The 18,602-nt window shown below is 48.3% G+C and overlaps 1 protein-coding gene across 2 annotated transcripts in view; it reads right to left on the bottom strand.

Moving 5' to 3' along the window:
• Nucleotides 1-18,602, bottom strand: part of LOC115191659 (E3 ubiquitin-protein ligase DTX4) — a 35,193-nt gene that overhangs the window by 6,676 nt on the left and 9,915 nt on the right. For both annotated transcript variants that reach the window (XM_029749464.1, XM_029749465.1), the window contains exon 3: nucleotides 13,492-14,518. In XM_029749464.1, the coding sequence (XP_029605324.1) occupies nucleotides 13,492-14,518 (1,027 nt within the window). The remainder of the gene's footprint in view (nucleotides 1-13,491; nucleotides 14,519-18,602) is intronic.

The raw sequence follows: 18,602 nt of genomic DNA, 5'->3' as shown, positions 1-18,602 counted from the left end.
CTGTCTCTCTGAGCTGGACTGTTTCTGTTCTTTCTCTCTACAGACCTCCTCCTCTCCCTCTGTCCTAGAAGTAGTGTGTGAATCGGACCGAGAGTGTGCGTCTCCTGTCTTATATATGTAATCCATGAGTTTCCATCTGCTGGCCAGTGACCTCAGAGAGAGGAGACGTCACAGAACTGACAGTCAGCATCACATCACACACACACACACACACACACACACACACACACACACACACACACACACACACACACACACACACACACACACACACACACACACACACACAGGATCATGGATTACCTTCACCACGTCACCGGCTCTATTGACTAATACCACCCTGACTAACCACTTACGGAAACACACACACACACACACACACACACACACAGGGAACTGGGAAATCCCCAATAATGAACAACAAACTTGACCACAACACAACCCAGTCTTGACACGACCCACCCTGGTCTTTTAAATGACTAGTATTATATTAACTACAGAGCTTCCCCTGTGTAAACGGTACTGTACAGGCTACACCACAGCAGAGGTTGTGGAAATAAGTCTAACTAACCATGGGGGGGGGGGTATAAATAATGGGCGAATATTATCGAACACAATAGTTTTTTCCCTGCGCTGTTCCTCCTGCGCTGTTCCTCCTGTGCCGCCACGCATCACAAACAGGGTTTGTTATTCATTTGTTGCTTCCCGACATGCAATTAGCCAGTCACTCTGAGAGCCGTGAGTTACTGTCGCTGGTAGCAACCACACGGACACGGCAGGAGGGCAGAGCCTGGGAGCTTTGTTCCCTCGTGTTGTGACCCACCAAAGCTTAGACATCATTGCTTTTGTGTGACCATTCAAATAGACAACTATACTGCATGTTTACATACTGTGCATACTATGTAGTGATGGTAGTATAGTAATAATAGTTATAGATGGTATGTAGTGATGGTAGTATAGTAATAATAGTTATAGATGGTAGTATAGTATTAATAGTTAGACGGTAGTATAGTAATAATAGTTATAGATGGTATGTAGTGATGGTAGTATAGTAATAATAGTTATAGATGGTATGTAGAGATGGTAGTATAGTAATAATAGTTATAGATGGTAGTATAGTAATAATAGTTATAGATGGTAGTATAGTAATAATAGTTATAGATGGTATGTAGTGATGGTAGTATAGTAATAATAGTTATAGATGGTATGTAGTGATGGTAGTATAGTAATAATAGTTATATATGGTAGTATAGTAATAATAGTTATAGATGGTAGTATAGTAATAATAGTTATAGATGGTATGTAGTGATGGTAGTATAGTAATAATAGTTATAGATGGTATGTAGTGATGGTAGTATAGTAATAATAGTTATAGATGGTATGTAGTGATGGTAGTATAGTAATAATTGTTATAGATGGTATGTAGTGATGGTAGTATAGTAATAATAGTTATAGATGGTATGTAGAGATGGTAGTATAGTAATAATAGTTATAGATGGTAGTATAGTAATAATAGTTATAGATGGTAGTATAGTAATAATAGTTATAGATGGTAGTATAGTAATAATAGTTATAGATGGTATGTAGTGATGGTAGTATAGTAATAATAGTTATAGATGGTATGTAGTGATGGTAGTATAGTAATAATAGTTATAGATGGTAGTATAGTAATAATAGTTATAGATGGTAGTATAGTAATAATAGTTATAGATGGTATGTAGTGATGGTAGTATAGTAATAATAGTTATAGATGGTATGTAGTGATGGTAGTATAGTAATAATTGTTATAGATGGTATGTAGTGATGGTAGTATAGTAATAATAGTTATAGATGGTATGTAGAGATGGTAGTATAGTAATAATAGTTATAGATGGTAGTATAGTAATAATAGTTATAGATGGTAGTATAGTAATAATAGTTATAGATGGTATGTAGTGATGGTAGTATAGTAATAATAGTTATAGATGGTATGTAGTGATGGTAGTATAGTAATAATAGTTATAGATGGTATGTAGTGATGGTAGTATAGTAATAATAGTTATAGATGGTAGTATAGTAATAATAGTTATAGATGGTATGTAGTGATGGTAGTATAGTAATAATAGTTATAGATGGTATGTAGTGATGGTAGTATAGTAATAATAGTTATAGATGGTAGTATAGTAATAATAGTTATAGATGGTATGTAGTGATGGTAGTATAGTAATAATAGTTATAGATGGTATGTAGTGATGGTAGTATAGTAATAATAGTTATAGATGGTATGTAGTGATGGTAGTATAGTAATAATAGTTATAGATGGTATGTAGTGATGGTAGTATAGTAATAATAGTTATAGATGGTATGTAGAGATGGTAGTATAGTAATAATAGTTATAGATGGTAGTATAGTAATAATAGTTATAGATGGTATGTAGAGATGGTAGTATAGTAATAATAGTTATAGATGGTATGTAGTGATGGTAGTATAGTAATAATAGTTATAGATGGTATGTAGTGACAACACCACAGCTCAGTTCATGGTCACCACACAGCAGTTTAATAATGTCCACTATTAACCAGTCAGTCGGCTAGTAAAAACTATGATAACATGCTATTACAGTGAGGGAAAAAAGTAATTGATCCCCTGCTGATTTTGTACGTTTGCCCACTTACAAAGAAATTATCAGTCTATAATTTTAATAGTAGGTTTATTTGAACAGTGAGAGACAGAATAACAACAACAACAATCCAGAAAAACGCATGTCAAAAATGTTATAAAATGATTTGCATTTTAATGAGGGAAATAAGTATTTGACCCCTCTGCAAAACATGACTTAGTATTTGGTGGCAAAATCCTTGTTGGCAATCACAGAGGTCAGACGTTTCTTGTAGTTGGCCACCAGGTTTGCACACATCTCAGGAGGGATTTTGTCCCACTCCTCTTTGCAGATCTTCTCCAAGTCATTAAGGTTTCGAGGCTGACATTTGGCAACTCGAACCTTCAGCTCCCTCCACCGATTTTCTATGGGATTAAGGTCTGGAGACTGGCTAGGCCACTCCAGGACCTTAATGTGCTTCTTCTTGAGCCACTCCTTTGTTGCCTTGGCCGTGTGTTTTGGGTCATTGTCATGCTGGAATACCAATCCACGACCCATTTTCAATGCCCTGGCTGAGGGAAGGAGGTTTTCACCCAAGATTTGACGGTACATGGCCCCGTCCATCGTCCCTTTGATGCGGGGAAGTTGTCCTGTCCCCTTAGCAGAAAAACACCCCCAAAGCATAATGTTTCCACCTCCATGTTTGACGGTGGAGATGGCGTTCTTGGGGTCATAGGCAGTATTCCTCCTCCTCCAAACACGGCGAGTTGAGTTGATGTCAAAGAGCTCCATTTTGGTCTCATCTGACCACAACACTTTCACCAGTTGTCCTCTGAGTCATTCAGATGTTCATTGGCAGACTTCAGACGGGCCTGTATATGTATTCTTGAGCAGGGGGGCCTTGCGGGCGCTGCAGGATTTCACTCCTTCACGGCATTGTGTGTTACCAATTGTTTTCTTGGTGACTATGGTCCCAGCTGCCTTGAGATCATTGACAAGATCCTCCCGTGTAGTTCTGGGCTGATTCCTTACCGTTCTCATGATCATTGCAACTCCACGAGGTGAGATCTTGCATGGAGCCCCAGGTCGAGGGAGATTGACAGTTCTTTTGTGTTTCTTCCATTTGCGAATAATCACACCAAATGTTGTCACCTTCTCACCAAGCTGCTTGGCGATGGTCTTGTAGCCCATTCCAGCCTTGTGTAGGTCTACAATCTTGTCCCTGACATCCTTGGAGAGCTCTTTGGTCTTGGCCGTGGTGGAGAGTTTGGAATCTGATTGATTGATTGCTTCTGTGGACAGGTGTCTTTTTTACAGGTAACAAGCTGCGGTTAGGAGCACTCCCTTTAAGAGTGTGCTCCTAATCTCAGCTCGTTACCTGTATAAAAGACACCTGGGAGCCAGAAATCTTTCTGATTGAGAGGGGGTCAAATACTTATTTCCCTCATTAAAATGCAAATCAATTTCTAACATTTTTGACATGCGTTTTTCTGGATATTTTTGTTGTTATTCTGTCTCTCACTGTTCAAATAAACCTACCATTAAAATTAGACTGATCCTTTCTTTGTCAGTGGGCAAACGTACAAAATCAGCAGGGGATCAAATACTTTTTCCCCCCACTGTATATCTCTAGCCTTAACCCAGTTTAAAAGCTCCACAAGCCACTACCTAACGGGTCCACAAGCCACTACCTAACGGTTCCACTAGCCACTACCTAACGGTTCCACTAGCCACTACCTAACGGTTCCACTAGCCACTACCTAACGGGTCCACAAGCCACTACCTAACGGGTCCACAAGCCACTACCTAACGGGTCCACTAGCCACTACCTAACGGGTCCACAAGCCACTACCTAACGGGTCCACAAGCCACTACCTAACGGGTCCACAGGCCACTACCTAACGGGTCCACAGGCCACTACCTAACGGGTCCACAGGCCACTACCTAACGGGTCCACTGGCCACTACCTAACGGGTCCACTGGCCACTACCTAACGGGTCCACTGGCCACTGCCTAACGGGTCCACTGGCCACTACCTAACGGGTCCACTGGCCACTACCTAACGGGTCCACAGGCCACTACCTAACGGGTCCACAGGCCACTACCTAACGGGTCCACAAGCCACTACCTAACGGGTCCACAAGCCACTACCTAACGGGTCCACAAGCCACTACCTAACGGGTCCACTAGCCACTACCTAACGGGTCCACTAGCCACTACCTAACGGGTCCACAAGCCACTACCTAACGGGTCCACAAGCCACTACCTAACGGGTCCACAAGCCACTACCTAACGGGTCCACAAGCCACTACCTAACGGGTCCACAAGCCACTACCTAACGGGTCCACAGGCCACTACCTAACGGGTCCACTGGCCACTACCTAACGAGTCCACTGGCCACTACCTAACGGGTCCACTGGCCACTACCAAACGGGTCACACTGGCCACTACCTAAAGGGTCCACTGGCCACTACCTATCGGATCCACTGGCCACTACCTAACGGGTCCACTAGCCACTACCTAACGGGTCCACTGGCCACTACCTAACGGGTCCACAAGCCACTACCTAACGGGTCCACTAGCCACTACCTAACGGGTCCACTGGCCACTACCTAACGAGTCCACTGGCCACTACCTAACGGGTCCACAAGCCACTACCTAACGGGTCCACAAGCCACTACCTAACGGGTCCAGGACGACAGACAGGAAGACAGACAGGAAGACAGACAGACAGGAGGACAGTGAAAGGGACTGGTGGCAGGTGCCTGTCATCATCATCATCATCCTCATCTGTAGCTTCCGGTTCAGGGTTCTGCCTTAACAAGCTTTGAGTTGGAGCTAAGAGGCTTTTGGTTAACCCTCCCTGCAGGTGTCACAGTCACTGAGTGAGTGACTCACTGTGTGTGTGTGTGTGTGTGTGTGTGTGTGTGTGTGTGTGTGTGTGTGTGTGTGTGTGTGTGTGTGTGTAGGGCTGCTAATCGCCAGGGACCTCACGATACAATATTATCATGATACCATATGTATTACAATTCTCACGATTCTAAATGTATTGCGATTCGCTACTGTGATTTCATTGCAATTCGATGTTCCAAACATATTGCTCACCACGTCTGCTGCGGAGGTACAAGAGGGAGCCATGAGAAAATGAGTTTTAAAATCAGTCATGGAAATGAAAGTGATGAGAACAAAATGTCTCCCTATTGAAGAAGATGGATAACAAGAACAAGCTATGAAGGAAGACGCCTGGAGTTTTGAGGCAGCTGGCGCTACAATAACATTGCGAGGTCCTCCTGAGTGGCGCAGTGGTCTACGGCACTGCATCGCAGTGCTTGAGGCGTCACTACAGACCCGGGTTTGATCCCAGTCTGTAATACAATGAGGTCCCATAGGGACTGCGGGTGTTAAGAAGGGTGGTTAGGCGGGTCATGTTTCGGAGGACACATGACTCCACCTTTGAGTTACAGCGATGAGACAAGATCATAATTGTTTAATATTGTGATATTGTCAAAACAACACAATACAATATATCGTCAAAAATGATATCCCCATATGTAACTGTATAGATTTTTTCAGGAAAAACCCTTTGGTGGTGAAAAAGGTTCCACTTGGAACCCCAAAAATGGTTTTCAGAGGGTTCTCCTATGGGGACAGTGGAACAACCCTTATGGTTCTAGGTAGCTTCTTCTTCTCTAAGAGTTTACAGTAGATCCAGTCTGACCTCAAGTCAGTGTTGTTGACAACTTGACACACACACAGGGGTCATGTTAAGTGCTGAATGGCCTATTAGACCTATGACCAGGCCTGAGCTGAATGAAGATGGAGACAGTAACCAGTCAGTGAGGTTATTAATACTACAGTAAGCTGTACGAGACCGCTGGCTGTGCAACGGGACGGTTATTGTGAGGTAGAAATGCACTGTGGAGAAGGTTTAGTCTCGTTTGAGCCCCAGCTTATCTACAATGCATTAACACAATTCCCAGCTGTCCTACTGACACACACACACACACACACACACACACACACACCCACACACACACACACACACACACACACACACACACACACACACACACACACACACACACACCTGGAACAATGAGTGAGTCAGAGAGTGAATGACCAGTGTACAACCCTAAACCATGAATGAAAGAAAAGCAAGAGAGAGACAGAGTATGAGAGAGAGAGTATGAGAGACAGAGAGTATGAGAGACAGAGAGTATGAGAGAGACAGAGAGTATGAGAGAGACAGAGACAGAGAGTATGAGAGACAGAGAGTATGAGAGAGACAGAGACAGAGAGTATGAGAGACAGAGAGTATGAGAGACAGAGAGTATGAGAGAGACAGAGACAGAGAGTATGAGAGACAGAGAGTATGAGAGACAGAGAGTATGAAAGACAGAGAGTATGAAAGACAGAGAGTATGAAAGACAGAGAGACAGAGAGTATGAGAGACAGACAGAGAGAGAGGGAGAACCACTCATTATTACACACACAGCAACTGGAGACCATAGGTGTAATCCACCATATATACCTGACACACACATGTACCTACTCAGACACACACATGTACGCACTCAGACACACCAACACACACATGTACCCACTCAGACACACTGATACACACATGTACGCACTCAGACACACACGTGTACCCACATGTACCCACTCAGACACACTGATACACACATGTACGCACTCAGACACACACATGTACCCACATGTACCCACTCAGACACACTGACACACACATGTACCCACTCAGACACACTGACACACACATGTACCCACTCAGACACACTGATACACACATGTACGCACTCAGACCAGTGGAGGCTGCTGAGGGGAGAACGGCTCATAATAATGTCCGGAACGGAGCGAACGGAATGGCATCAAACACCTGGAAACCATGGAAACCATTTGTTAGATGTGTTTGATACCATTCCACTGATTCCGCTCCAGCATTTGCCATGAGCCCGTCCTCCCCAATTAAGGAGCCACCAACCACCTGTGACGCAGACACACTAGCATGTCTGCACTCAGATAGTTCCACACAGCGTTGTACACCTCCACAAAGCCCTACATAAAGGAGATCTTCACTAACACATGGCCTGCTTCACCTACAGTACATAGGCACTAACACATTTGACCTTAAAGGCTCAGTGCAGTAAAAAACATGATTTTCCTGTATATATATATATATATATATATATATATACACACACTGAGTGTACAAAACATTCAGGACACCTGCTCTTTCCATGACAGACTGACCAGGTCAATCCAGGTAAAAGCTATGATCCCTTATTGATGTCACCTTCAAATCAGATTCACTTCAAATCAGCGTAGATGAAGGGGAGGAGTCAGGTTAAAGAAGGATTTTTAAGTCCTGAGATAATTGAGACATGGATTGTGTGTGTGTGTCATTCAGAGGGTGAATAGGCAAGACAAAAGATGTAAGTGTCTTTGAACCAGGTATGATAGTAGGTAACAGGCACACCGGTTTGTGTCAAGAACTGCAACGCTGCTGTGTTTTTCACGCTCAACAGTTTCCCGTGTGTGTCATGAATGGTCCACCACCCAAAGGACATCCAGCCAACTTGACACAACTGTGGGAAGCATTGGAGTCAACATGGACCAGCATCCCTGTGGAATGCGTTCAACACCTTGTAGAGTCCATGCTCTGAAGAACTGAGTCTGTTCTGAGGGTGAAAGGGGGTTCACGCTCTGAAGAACTGAGGCCGTTCTGAGGGTGAAAGGGGGTTCGTGCTCTGAAGAACTGAGGCCGTTCTGAGGGTGAAAGGGGGTTCATGCTCTGAAGAACTGAGGCCGTTCTGAGGGTGAAAGGGGGTTCATGCTCTGAAGAACTGAGTCTGTTCTGAGGGTGAAAGGGGGTTCGTGCTCTGAAGAACTGAGTCTGTTCTGAGGGTGAAAGGGGGTTCATGCTCTGAAGAACTGAGTCTGTTCTGAGGGTGAAAGGGGGTTCGTGCTCTGAAGAACTGAGGCCGTTCTGAGGGTGAAAGGGGGTTCGTGCTCTGAAGAACTGAGGCCGTTCTGAGGGTGAAAGGGGGTTCATGCTCTGAAGAACTGAGGCCGTTCTGAGGGTGAAAGGGGGTTCATGCTCTGAAGAACTGAGTCTGTTCTGAGGGTGAAAGGGGGTTCATGCTCTGAAGAACTGAGGCCGTTCTGAGGGTGAAAGGGGGTTCATGCTCTGAAGAACTGAGGCCGTTCTGAGGGTGAAAGGGGGTTCATGCTCTGAAGAACTGAGGCCGTTCTGAGGGTGAAAGGGGGTTCATGCTCTGAAGAACTGAGGCCGTTCTGAGGGTGAAAGGGGGTTCATGCCCTGAAGAACTGAGGCTGTTCTGAGGGTGAAAGGGGGTTCATGCTCTGAAGAACTGAGGCCGTTCTGAGGGTGAAAGGGGGTTCATGCTCTGAAGAACTGACTCTGTTCTGAGGGTGAAAGGGGGTTCGTGCTCTGAAGAACTGAGGCCGTTCTGAGGGTGAAAGGGGGTTCATGCTCTGAAGAACTGAGTCTGTTCTGAGGGTGAAAGGGGGTTCGTGCCCTGAAGAACTGAGGCCGTTCTGAGGGTGAAAGGGGGTTCGTGCCCTGAAGAACTGAGGCCGTTCTGAGGGTGAAAGGGGGTTCACGCTCTGAAGAACTGAGGCCGTTCTGAGGGCAAAGGGGAGGGGGTGCGACTCCATATTAAGAAGGTGTCCTTAATGTTTTGTACACTCAGTGTATATTTACACGCTACGAGGTTGGAATAATACTGAGAAATTGTGAAAGTGATGATAATGCCCTTTTAGTGTAAGAGCTGTTTGGTGGGATGGAGTTTTGACCTCCCTGGTGACATCACCAGGCGGTAAATTAGTTAATAGACCAATAAGAAAGAGAGTTCCAAACCTCTCTGCCAATAACAACTCGTTTTCAGTTTTCCCCTCCCCACTCCCAGACAGTCCTAGCAAAATTCTTGCTTGAGAAATTGCTCTTTACTAAGAAGCTATTTTTGTTTATTTTTGACCATTTTCATTGAAAACAATCACAGTAAGGTACCTAATCGTTAGCCAGAAATGATTTGATATTGAGATAAAAACATCTGCATTGGGCCTTTACTACATGGAGCCCATTATCCAAAATGCAGATGAAACAAATGAACTAAATGTCTTTCCCACGCTCCTCTTTATCTACGTCCTTCACCCATATCTCTGTTTCTTTCTCTTTCATTCATCCGTTCCTCTTTTCTCAGGGTCAGATGAGGTCTTACATTTTCAAGGCCTTTCTTCCCCTCTGAGTCTGTCTGTTGTTTTATCTGGATATTCCTCTCCCTTCTTTATATCCTACCATCTCGCTCTCCTTCCTTCCCTCACTCACTCACTCTCACACCTCCTGCGCTAATTAGTTAATAATGACATTATTATAGACATGACCTCTGCATCTCAGCTGGGTGAGAAACTCTGGTTCCCAGATAATCACACTTCCTGCTTCTGAATGGGATGCAGTTGCTCCTAAACCCTGATCTAAGATCAGTTTGGTTAAGGTTAGGATTTAGGAAGGCTGATCCTAGATCTACTAAGACTACTGTACTACTCAACCTAGTGCACTCGGTGTACATACTTTACTAGTTATCTTTGGAAGACAATGGAATGTGGACATTGCAGTGCAGTTTATTTCTCTTTGGGGTTGTTTGTTTGTGTATCTAGTGTCTTAGTGGGAGAGGGGCAGACAGACAGGGAGACTGGGGAGGGTGGTGGAGGAGAGAGAGAGGAGGGTGGGGAGAGGAGAGAGGAGGTTGGGGGAAAAGAGAGAGAGAGAGAGGAGGGTGGGGGAGAGGAGAGAGAGGAGGGTGGGGCAAAGAAGAGAGGGTGGGAAAGAGGAGAGAGAGGAGGGTGGGGGAGAAGAGAGAGGGGAGGGTGGGGGAGAAGAGAGAGGGGAGGGTGGGGGAGAAGAGAGAGGGGAGGGTGGGGGAGAAGAGAGAGGGGAGGGTGGGGGAGAAGAGAGAGAGGAGGGTGGGGGAGAAGAGAGAGAGGAGGGTGGGGGAGAAGAGAGAGAGGAGGGTGGGTTGGTAGAGCCTCTTGACCCCTGGCGACCCTAACCCCCCACTCCATCACACACTCCTCCCCTTCTTTGTTATCCCTCTCTCTCTCCCTCCTCTCCTCCCTGTGTCCCCAGATGGTCATGAAGAACGTGTGATTTAGCCTTGGGAGCAACAAACTCCCAAGCATTCTCACACACTCGTGTGTAAGTGTGCACACACACACACACACACACCTTTAAAACGCCAGTTTATTCCATAACTCTGATACATTTGAAAATTGCTAACCAATAGGCTGTATGAAGGCAGCCAGACAAACAGATAGATTGGTGGTCTATTGAAGTGGCAGAGAGCTCCCCCTATAGGCCAGACACAGTCAATGCAACAGAACCCTGCTGCATTACAAAATACTGGACCTGTTACCACATGAATACATTGTATCGATTTCAATTATGTTCTATTATTTTTTTTAAGTTTTGGCTCGGTTTCCAGAGTTTCTATTACCCTTGCTCTCTCTCTCTCTCTCTCTCTCTCTCTCTCTTCAATTCAATTCTATTTAAGGGCTTTATTGGCATGGGAAACATATGTTTACATTGCCAAAGCAAGTGAAATGATAAACAAAAGTGAAATAAACAAAACGTGAACAGTAAGTACTACACTCACACAAGTTCCAAAATAATAGAGACATTTCAAATGTCATTGTATGTCTATATACAGTGTGGTAACGGTGTTACCACACTGTCTCTCTCTCTTTTCTCAGCCCTCTGAAACCCTTCCTCCCCCTTTCCTTTCACTCTTTTGTCTCTTTCTCACCCCCCCCCCCCCCCACTAGAAGAAAGAGAGACACATTCCTGCAGCTTTGTGAGGACATCAATATTGACTTACTCTGTGTGTGTGTCCCCCTTGGTTTGAAACAATTTCACAACTCTGTGTGTGTGTGTGTGTGTGTGTGTGTGTGTGTGTGTGTGACAACTGACTAACAACGTAACACTGCTCTGCGTATTACAATCAACAATCTAGGTTTGCTCTATTTCCCCCCCCCCCTCCCTCCGGCTGTGGCCTGATTTCTTGTGCCTGATCGTGATCAATCTCTGCTAGTTGCTGAGTTGTTCCTTTGTCCCCCCCCCCCCCCCCTCTGACAGTGTCTGTGTCTGGCTGGCTATGTCTACCCCCCCAAACTCCCTAAATGTAGGACTCTCTTGCTCCCCAACCCCCCAAGATCCTCCTTGACAAAAGCCTCAAGACAGACCGAGACGGAGCATTACAATGATGACTGTGGTTTCTGCTTTTGTCTTCCTTCTACCCCCCACTCCCCACTATCCATAAAACCCTTCACCCCCCATGCATATATCCCTCTACCTCCACTCCTCCGCCCCTAACCTTCTACTTCCCAAACCAACCCCCCTACCCGCCTCACGGCTCCCCCAGCCCAGACCCTGTTGTCCCGGGCTGGCCACCGCAGAGGCGGGCATTGTGTTGCTAATGCAGACTAGGCCTCAATGTGGCCACAAAGGTTGCCGTGGAAACGCTTGGGCGCACACAATAGAGCCCGGGATGGGCCCCCAGAACTCAGGAGTCCTGGGAAACCCAAAGAGAGAGAGAGAGACGGAGCGAAGGAAGAGTTGGAGGGGGGGGGGCGAGTGTAGGGGAGAGGGGGAAGAGGGGGAAAGAGAGAGATGGAGGGAGGCCTTAGACCCTCTGGCGTGCAGAAAGGCTGTACTCTCCTCTCTCACACTCCCTCCATCCCCTCATTCCTCCACTCCCTCCATCCCCTCATTCCTCCCCTCCCTCATGCCCTCATTCCTCCCCTCCCTCATTCCTCCCCTCCCTCATCCCCTCATTCCTCCACTCCCTCCCTCATTCCTCCACTCCCTCCACTCCCTCATTCCTCCCCTCCCTCATTCCTCCCCTCCCTCATTCCTCCACTCCCTCCACTCCCTCATTCCTCCACTCCCTCATTCCTCCACTCCCTCATTCCTCCACTCCCTCATTCCTCCACTCCCTCCATCCCCTCATTCCTCCCCTCCCTCATTCCTCCCCTCCCTCATCCCCTCATTCCTCCACTCCCTCCCTCATTCCTCCACTCCCTCCACTCCCTCATTCCTCCCCTCCCTCATTCCTCCACTCCCTCATTCCTCCACTCCCTCATTCCTCCACTCCCTCCACTCCCTCATTCCTCCACTCCCTCATTCCTCCACTCCCTCATTCCTCCACTCCCTCATTCCTCCACTCCCTCATTCCTCCAATCCCTCCACTCCCTCATTCCTCCACTCCCTCCATCCCCTCATTCCTCCCCTCCCTCATCCCCTCATTTCTCCCCTCCCTCATTCCTCCCCTCCCTCATCCCCTCATTCCTCCACTCCCTCCCTCATTCCTCCACTCCCTCCACTCCCTCATTCCTCCCCTCCCTCATTCCTCCACTCCCTCATTCCTCCACTCCCTCCACTCCCTCATTCCTCCACTCCCTCATTCCTCCACTCCCTCATTCCTCCACTCCCTCATTCCTCCACTCCCTCCACAACCGCTCCTTTCTTTCTGGTCCCCGGATGGTCATCTGTCAGAGGGGCTGCTGGGAGAGTTAGATGCGTACTCCCTCTCACAAGTAGACACAGTCCCACATCCACTGACTCGCAAAGACTCACCCTCAAAGACTCACCCGCAAAGACTCACCCCGAAAGCATCCAAAGAGTAGAAGAATGTAGACGCTACAACAACACAGTATTCTCCAATATGAAAAACCAAGTAGAACCAGATGAGATCATCCAGAATCATTCAGTCATAACAACAACTCAACCAAAACCATCTCACTCACCGTGGCAACCACTGAGTGTTTGTGTGTATCAGTTACATCAGTGTGTGTGTGTGTGTGTGTGTGTCACTCACCCAGAGGCGATGAGGGCTCGTGACTGGGCCATGGCGATGCGTTGTAGGGCGGGCCGGCTGAGCCCAGCCAGACTGGACCGCTGGGGCAGGGGGGCAGAGCACGCCGCCGAGCGCTGGGGCGCCATGGGCCGCGGCGACGGGGACGGCACGGGCGAGGGCGGTGACGTCACGGCGGTCGCCGGGGTGACGAGCGTGGCGGTGGGCACCGGTTGACTCGTGGCGGAGGGAGAGGGGGGCGGCGCGGACGGACGGTGGCCCTGATTGGAGGAGGGCGGCTGAGGGGGCGGGAGGGAGGGAGGAGGGGGTCGGTTGGAGATGGAGAGGGTGCCCGTTTGGGCGCTGAGGAGGGAGAGGGAGCGGGCGAAGAGGGCGGCATTCCGTCGCGGTGAGGACTGGTTCCGGGATATGGAGAGTCCGTGAGGTAAGGTTTTGGAGTAGGCAGATCTAGCGGGGGAGCTCCTGAGTTGGCCCCGCCCCAGGGTGGCAGATTTGGGGCTGGGTGGTTTACTCTGAGGTTTACTCGGCCGGTGGCCCAACTTGTGCGTCGATGACCACACAGTGCTCTGCTTCACACTAAAGACCAGCATGCACTGCTGGCAGGAGCACGGCTGCCCGGCGAGGGACTGCATGGTCGCCAGCCCGCCGCTTGGGTACACCACGCCTCCATTGACGCCCGACACCCCAACACCCAGTAACGCTCCTGTCGGACCCGATCCTCCACCTCCGTTCCTGGGTACCGGTCCTGACACCAGTGGGTAGGCCACGTCGGACCTCCGCTGTATCCTGCGTTGTCTCTGGGTCTGCCTGTTGATCTGGGTCATGCCCTGCAGGTCCACCAGGTAGCAGAAGCCCAGCGGCGCCAGGTCCAGCCAGGGCTGCTGGCGGTCCCGGGCCGTCTGGATGGCGATGCCGACCTCCGTGTCGTACTGGGTCCAGGACCCAGCGTCGTTCTCCCACTCCCACAGCCAACCCTGGCCCGGCGCCGACGTGGGGTCGTAGAAGCTACGGCGCACCGGCCGGATCATACCTGCAGGGGGAGATGCTGGGGTTAGTACGACTATCAATCAATCTAATGTATTTTTCCAATGGCAGTTGTCACAAAGGGCTTCACAGCAAACTAGTCTAGACACTGAAGAGCAAGCAGAAGCACAGTGGACAGGACAAAGTCCCTGGAAGGAAGAAACCTAGAGAGGAACCAGGCGCATGACTACAGCATGAAAAGAGTAGGAAATGGTACATTGTAGTTTCAGTGTGGAGGTTGAAACAGGAACATAAATGCATGTGGGAACACTTTCGTATGGTTTTAATTGACAAGCTAGCTTCTCCCCACAGGAGTGAACGTTAATATAAGCTCTTACACACATTCACACATCCTCTGACCTGAACTCAACCCTAACTCAAATGACCTGAACTCAATACTAACTCAAATGACCTGAACTCAACCCTAACTCAAATGACCTGAACTCAACCCTAACTCAAATGACCTGAACTCAACCCTAACTCAAATGACCTGAACTCAAATTAAATTATTTCCAAATGCAGTCAGCCAAACAGCTACAAAGACACATTTAATGACCAACAGTATTAAAAGAAGTTTAGGGAAGCGTGTAGTTGTCAAAATTCCATTTGAAACGCAAATTGGTTTAAGATGAATCGATAGTGGTAACCATAGAGATGTTTAATGGGTTGAAAGCACCCAAACCAGCAGGCCTAGCATGGCACCACACATCTGTGCCAAACCAAGGAGGGTCAGGAACCGTCCAATCAGAGACGAGCTTGGTAACCACGGGCAACGTGTGGCACGGCCATTCAGCCAATGCCAAGGTAGAGAGAAGAGGGACCCACACTGGGGCCTGGCCGAGACAGACTGGGACACACAGACATCAAAAGAGGTGCCTGAATGCAGCAGGCCTAGCGATGTTTGTTTGAGGCACACAGTCAAGGGTATTGTGTTGTGTGTGTGTGTGTGTGTGTGTGAGAGAGACCCTTTGAATTGAAAGACAGAGACACAGAGACACAGAGACACAGAGACACAGAGAGACAGAGAGACAGAGAGACAGAGAGACAGAGAGACAGAGAGACAGAGAGACAGAGAGACAGAGAGACAGAGAGACAGAGAGACAGAGAGACAGAGAGAGACTCTTTGAATTGAATTGAGAGAGAGAAAGTGAGAGAGAAAGAGAGAAAAAGTGTGTGTGTGTGTGTGGGGACTAAAGGCTGAGCCGGGAGGTCTTTTTCCTCTATAAAACGATACAATGGTTCTAAAAGAGAAATGAGCACTTGACCCCAGGAGTAGCATGTGAGACTCAGTAGACTGCAGAGGAAACAGGGCTCTTTCAGTTCCACAGAAACAAAGGCCGGCTCTCACAAAGACAAACCACTAGCTGGGATGAGGACAGTCACGGGTGGACTGGATTCTGATAGAAACCTCTAGTGATGGATGACCTTTGAAGAGAAACATACGGGTCATACTTTAGCCCACCTCTAGGACTCTGTCTTTCCTGGCCAGAAGGATAAACTCCGGGCCCCTTAATATTTCACAAATAATATTTCACAAATAACGTGTTGAGCTCTCGCTATCATTTGCACAGAGCCGTTAACAACGTGCACGTGAGAAAAGACGGAGATAGCATCGCCGTCTACACAACCGCTAAAGACTTGTTGGCCATGATTCTGAACAGCTCAATCGATTGTGATGACAAGCCGAGACAGCCGTGCCCACACACACCTTCCCTTCGACTTCCCGTAACGTGAGAGACCACGGCCACGTCCTTTAAATCACCGTCTATAGTCTCTATTGGAGACACAGAGGGCTGTGTTCATTAGGCGCCCACCGGAAGATAAGGGACTGAAACAGGGAGGGACTACCTGAACGGGGTCCAGTAAGTAACGTTTGTTTTCGTCTTCCGTTGCAAAACTTTTTTTCTCTACAGCGTGCACGGATGAATAGGGCCGAGGCTTATCACAGGGGTGCAGCCAGAGGGATAACAACCTTCCACCCTGTCGGTGTGTCTTATGTACCGGTGGACGCTCCTCTCTTTGGAGGGAAAACACTGTTCTCCTTTCATCTGAGGGATAATATCCACCTCTCTAGCCCCTTCACTGTCTTTCACCGAGGCCACTGGGGGAGAGGGCAGGCTGGGGGGGTTGTTGGGGGGTGTGTGTGATGATTTAGGTGGGGGGTGAGCAAGTCAGGTGTGTGTGTGTGTCTACAGGGGGTTGAAGGTGACTTAAAAAACAGGTTGCTGTGAAGGTAAACAGGGACCAGCTGGGGTAACACCTACCGAGCACAGGTGGCTAGTGGCACCTTAATTGGGGAGGACAGACTCGTGGTAACGACTGGAGCGGAATCAACGCATCAATAACATGGTTCCCATGGTTTCCAGGTGTTTGATGCCATTCCGTCTTCTCCGTTCCGGACATTATTATGAGCCGTCCTCCCCTCACCAGCCTCCATCGCTACTGAGGGACTGTTCCAGCTCGACCACTGAGCCTTCTAGTTCCACAAAGGTTCCTTGTTGAGAACCGGTTCTTAGAACATGTCGCCACAGATTACGTTACCGTCCAAATCCATTACGCTCAGGTTACCCAAATGAATATGGACTCATTTTAACGGTGGATCGTAAAACCCACCCAACTCGTTCTATTTGTTTTTCCTTCTTTCTTTTTTTTTTACAGGGAAGACATTGAGACCTCGGTCTCTTTTACAAAGGTGCCCAGTATATACAACATCAATATACACATTACACCCATCTCCACCACCTAGTAAACTAGAATCCCAGGAGTTAGTATGGTAATCATCATCAACCATCATAATCTGTGGCGTAATGTGGAGCCTGTCTCTGATGAGTCTCCTAGGGGTAGAGGAGGAGAGGTGCCTCTGATGAGTCTCCTAGGGGTAGAGGAGGAGTGGTGGTTCTGATGAGTCTCCTAGGGGTAGAGGAGGAGTGGTGGTTCTGATGAGTCTCCTAGGGGTAGAGGAGGAGTGGTGGTTCTGATGAGTCCCCTAGGGGTAGAGGAGGAGTGGTGGTTCTGATGAGTCTCCTAGGGGTAGAGGAGGAGTGGTGGTTCTGATGAGTCTCCTAGGGGTAGGGGAGGAGAGGTGCCTCTGATGAGTCTCCTAGGGGTAGAGGAGGAGTGGTGGTTCTGATGAGTCCCCTAGGGGTAGAGGAGGAGAGGTGTCTCTGATGAGTCTCCTAGGGGTAGAGGAGGAGTGGTGGTTCTGATGAGTCTCCTAGGGGTAGAGGAGGAGAGCTGGTTCTGATGAGTCTCCTAGGGGTAGAGGAGGAGAGCTGCTTCTGATGAGTCTCCTAGGGGTAGAGGAAGAGAGCTGGTTCTGATGAGTCTCCTAGGGGTAGGGGAGGAGAGCTGGTTCTGATGAGTCTCCTAGGGGTAGAGGAAGAGAGCTGGTTCTGATGAGTCCCCTAGGGGTAGAGGAAGAGAGCTGGTTCTGATGAGTCTCCTAGGGGTAGAGGAAGAGAGCTGGTTATGATGAGTCTCCTAGGGATAGATGAAGAGAGCTGGTTCTGATGAGTCTCCTAGGGGTAGAGGAGGAGAGCTGGTTCTGATGAGTCTCCTAGGGGTAGAGGAAGAGAGCTGGTTCTGATGAGTCTCCTAGGGGTAGAGGAGGAGAGCTGGTTCTGATGAGTCTCCTAGGGGTAGAGGAGGAGAGCTGGTTCTGATGAGTCTCCTAGGGGTAGGGGAGGAGAGCTGGTTCTGATGAGTCTCCTAGGGGTAGAGGAGGAGAGCTGGTTCTGATGAGTCTCCTAGGGGTAGAGGAGGAGTGGTGGTTCTGATGAGTCTCCTAGGGGTAGAGGAGGAGAGCTGGTTCTGATGAGTCTCCTAGGGGTAGAGGAGGAGAGCTGGTTCTGATGAGTCTCCTAGGGGTAGAGGAGGAGAGGTGTCTCTGATGAGTCCCCTAGGGGTAGGGGAGGAGAGCTGGTTCTGATGAGTCTCCTAGGGGTAGAGGAGGAGAGCTGGTTCTGATGAGTCTCCTAGGGGTAGAGGAGGAGTGGTGGTTCTGATGAGTCTCCTAGGGGTAGAGGAGGAGAGCTGGTTCTGATGAGTCTCCTCGGGGTAGTGGAAGCTCGCTGGCTGTTCATTAACCTTTA

Source organism: Salmo trutta, chromosome 4, assembly GCF_901001165.1.
Source record: "Salmo trutta chromosome 4, fSalTru1.1, whole genome shotgun sequence".
NCBI lineage: Eukaryota > Metazoa > Chordata > Actinopteri > Salmoniformes > Salmonidae > Salmo > Salmo trutta.
Note: the sequence above shows the minus strand (reverse complement) of the source record. Positions and strands in the feature narration are given on the sequence as shown.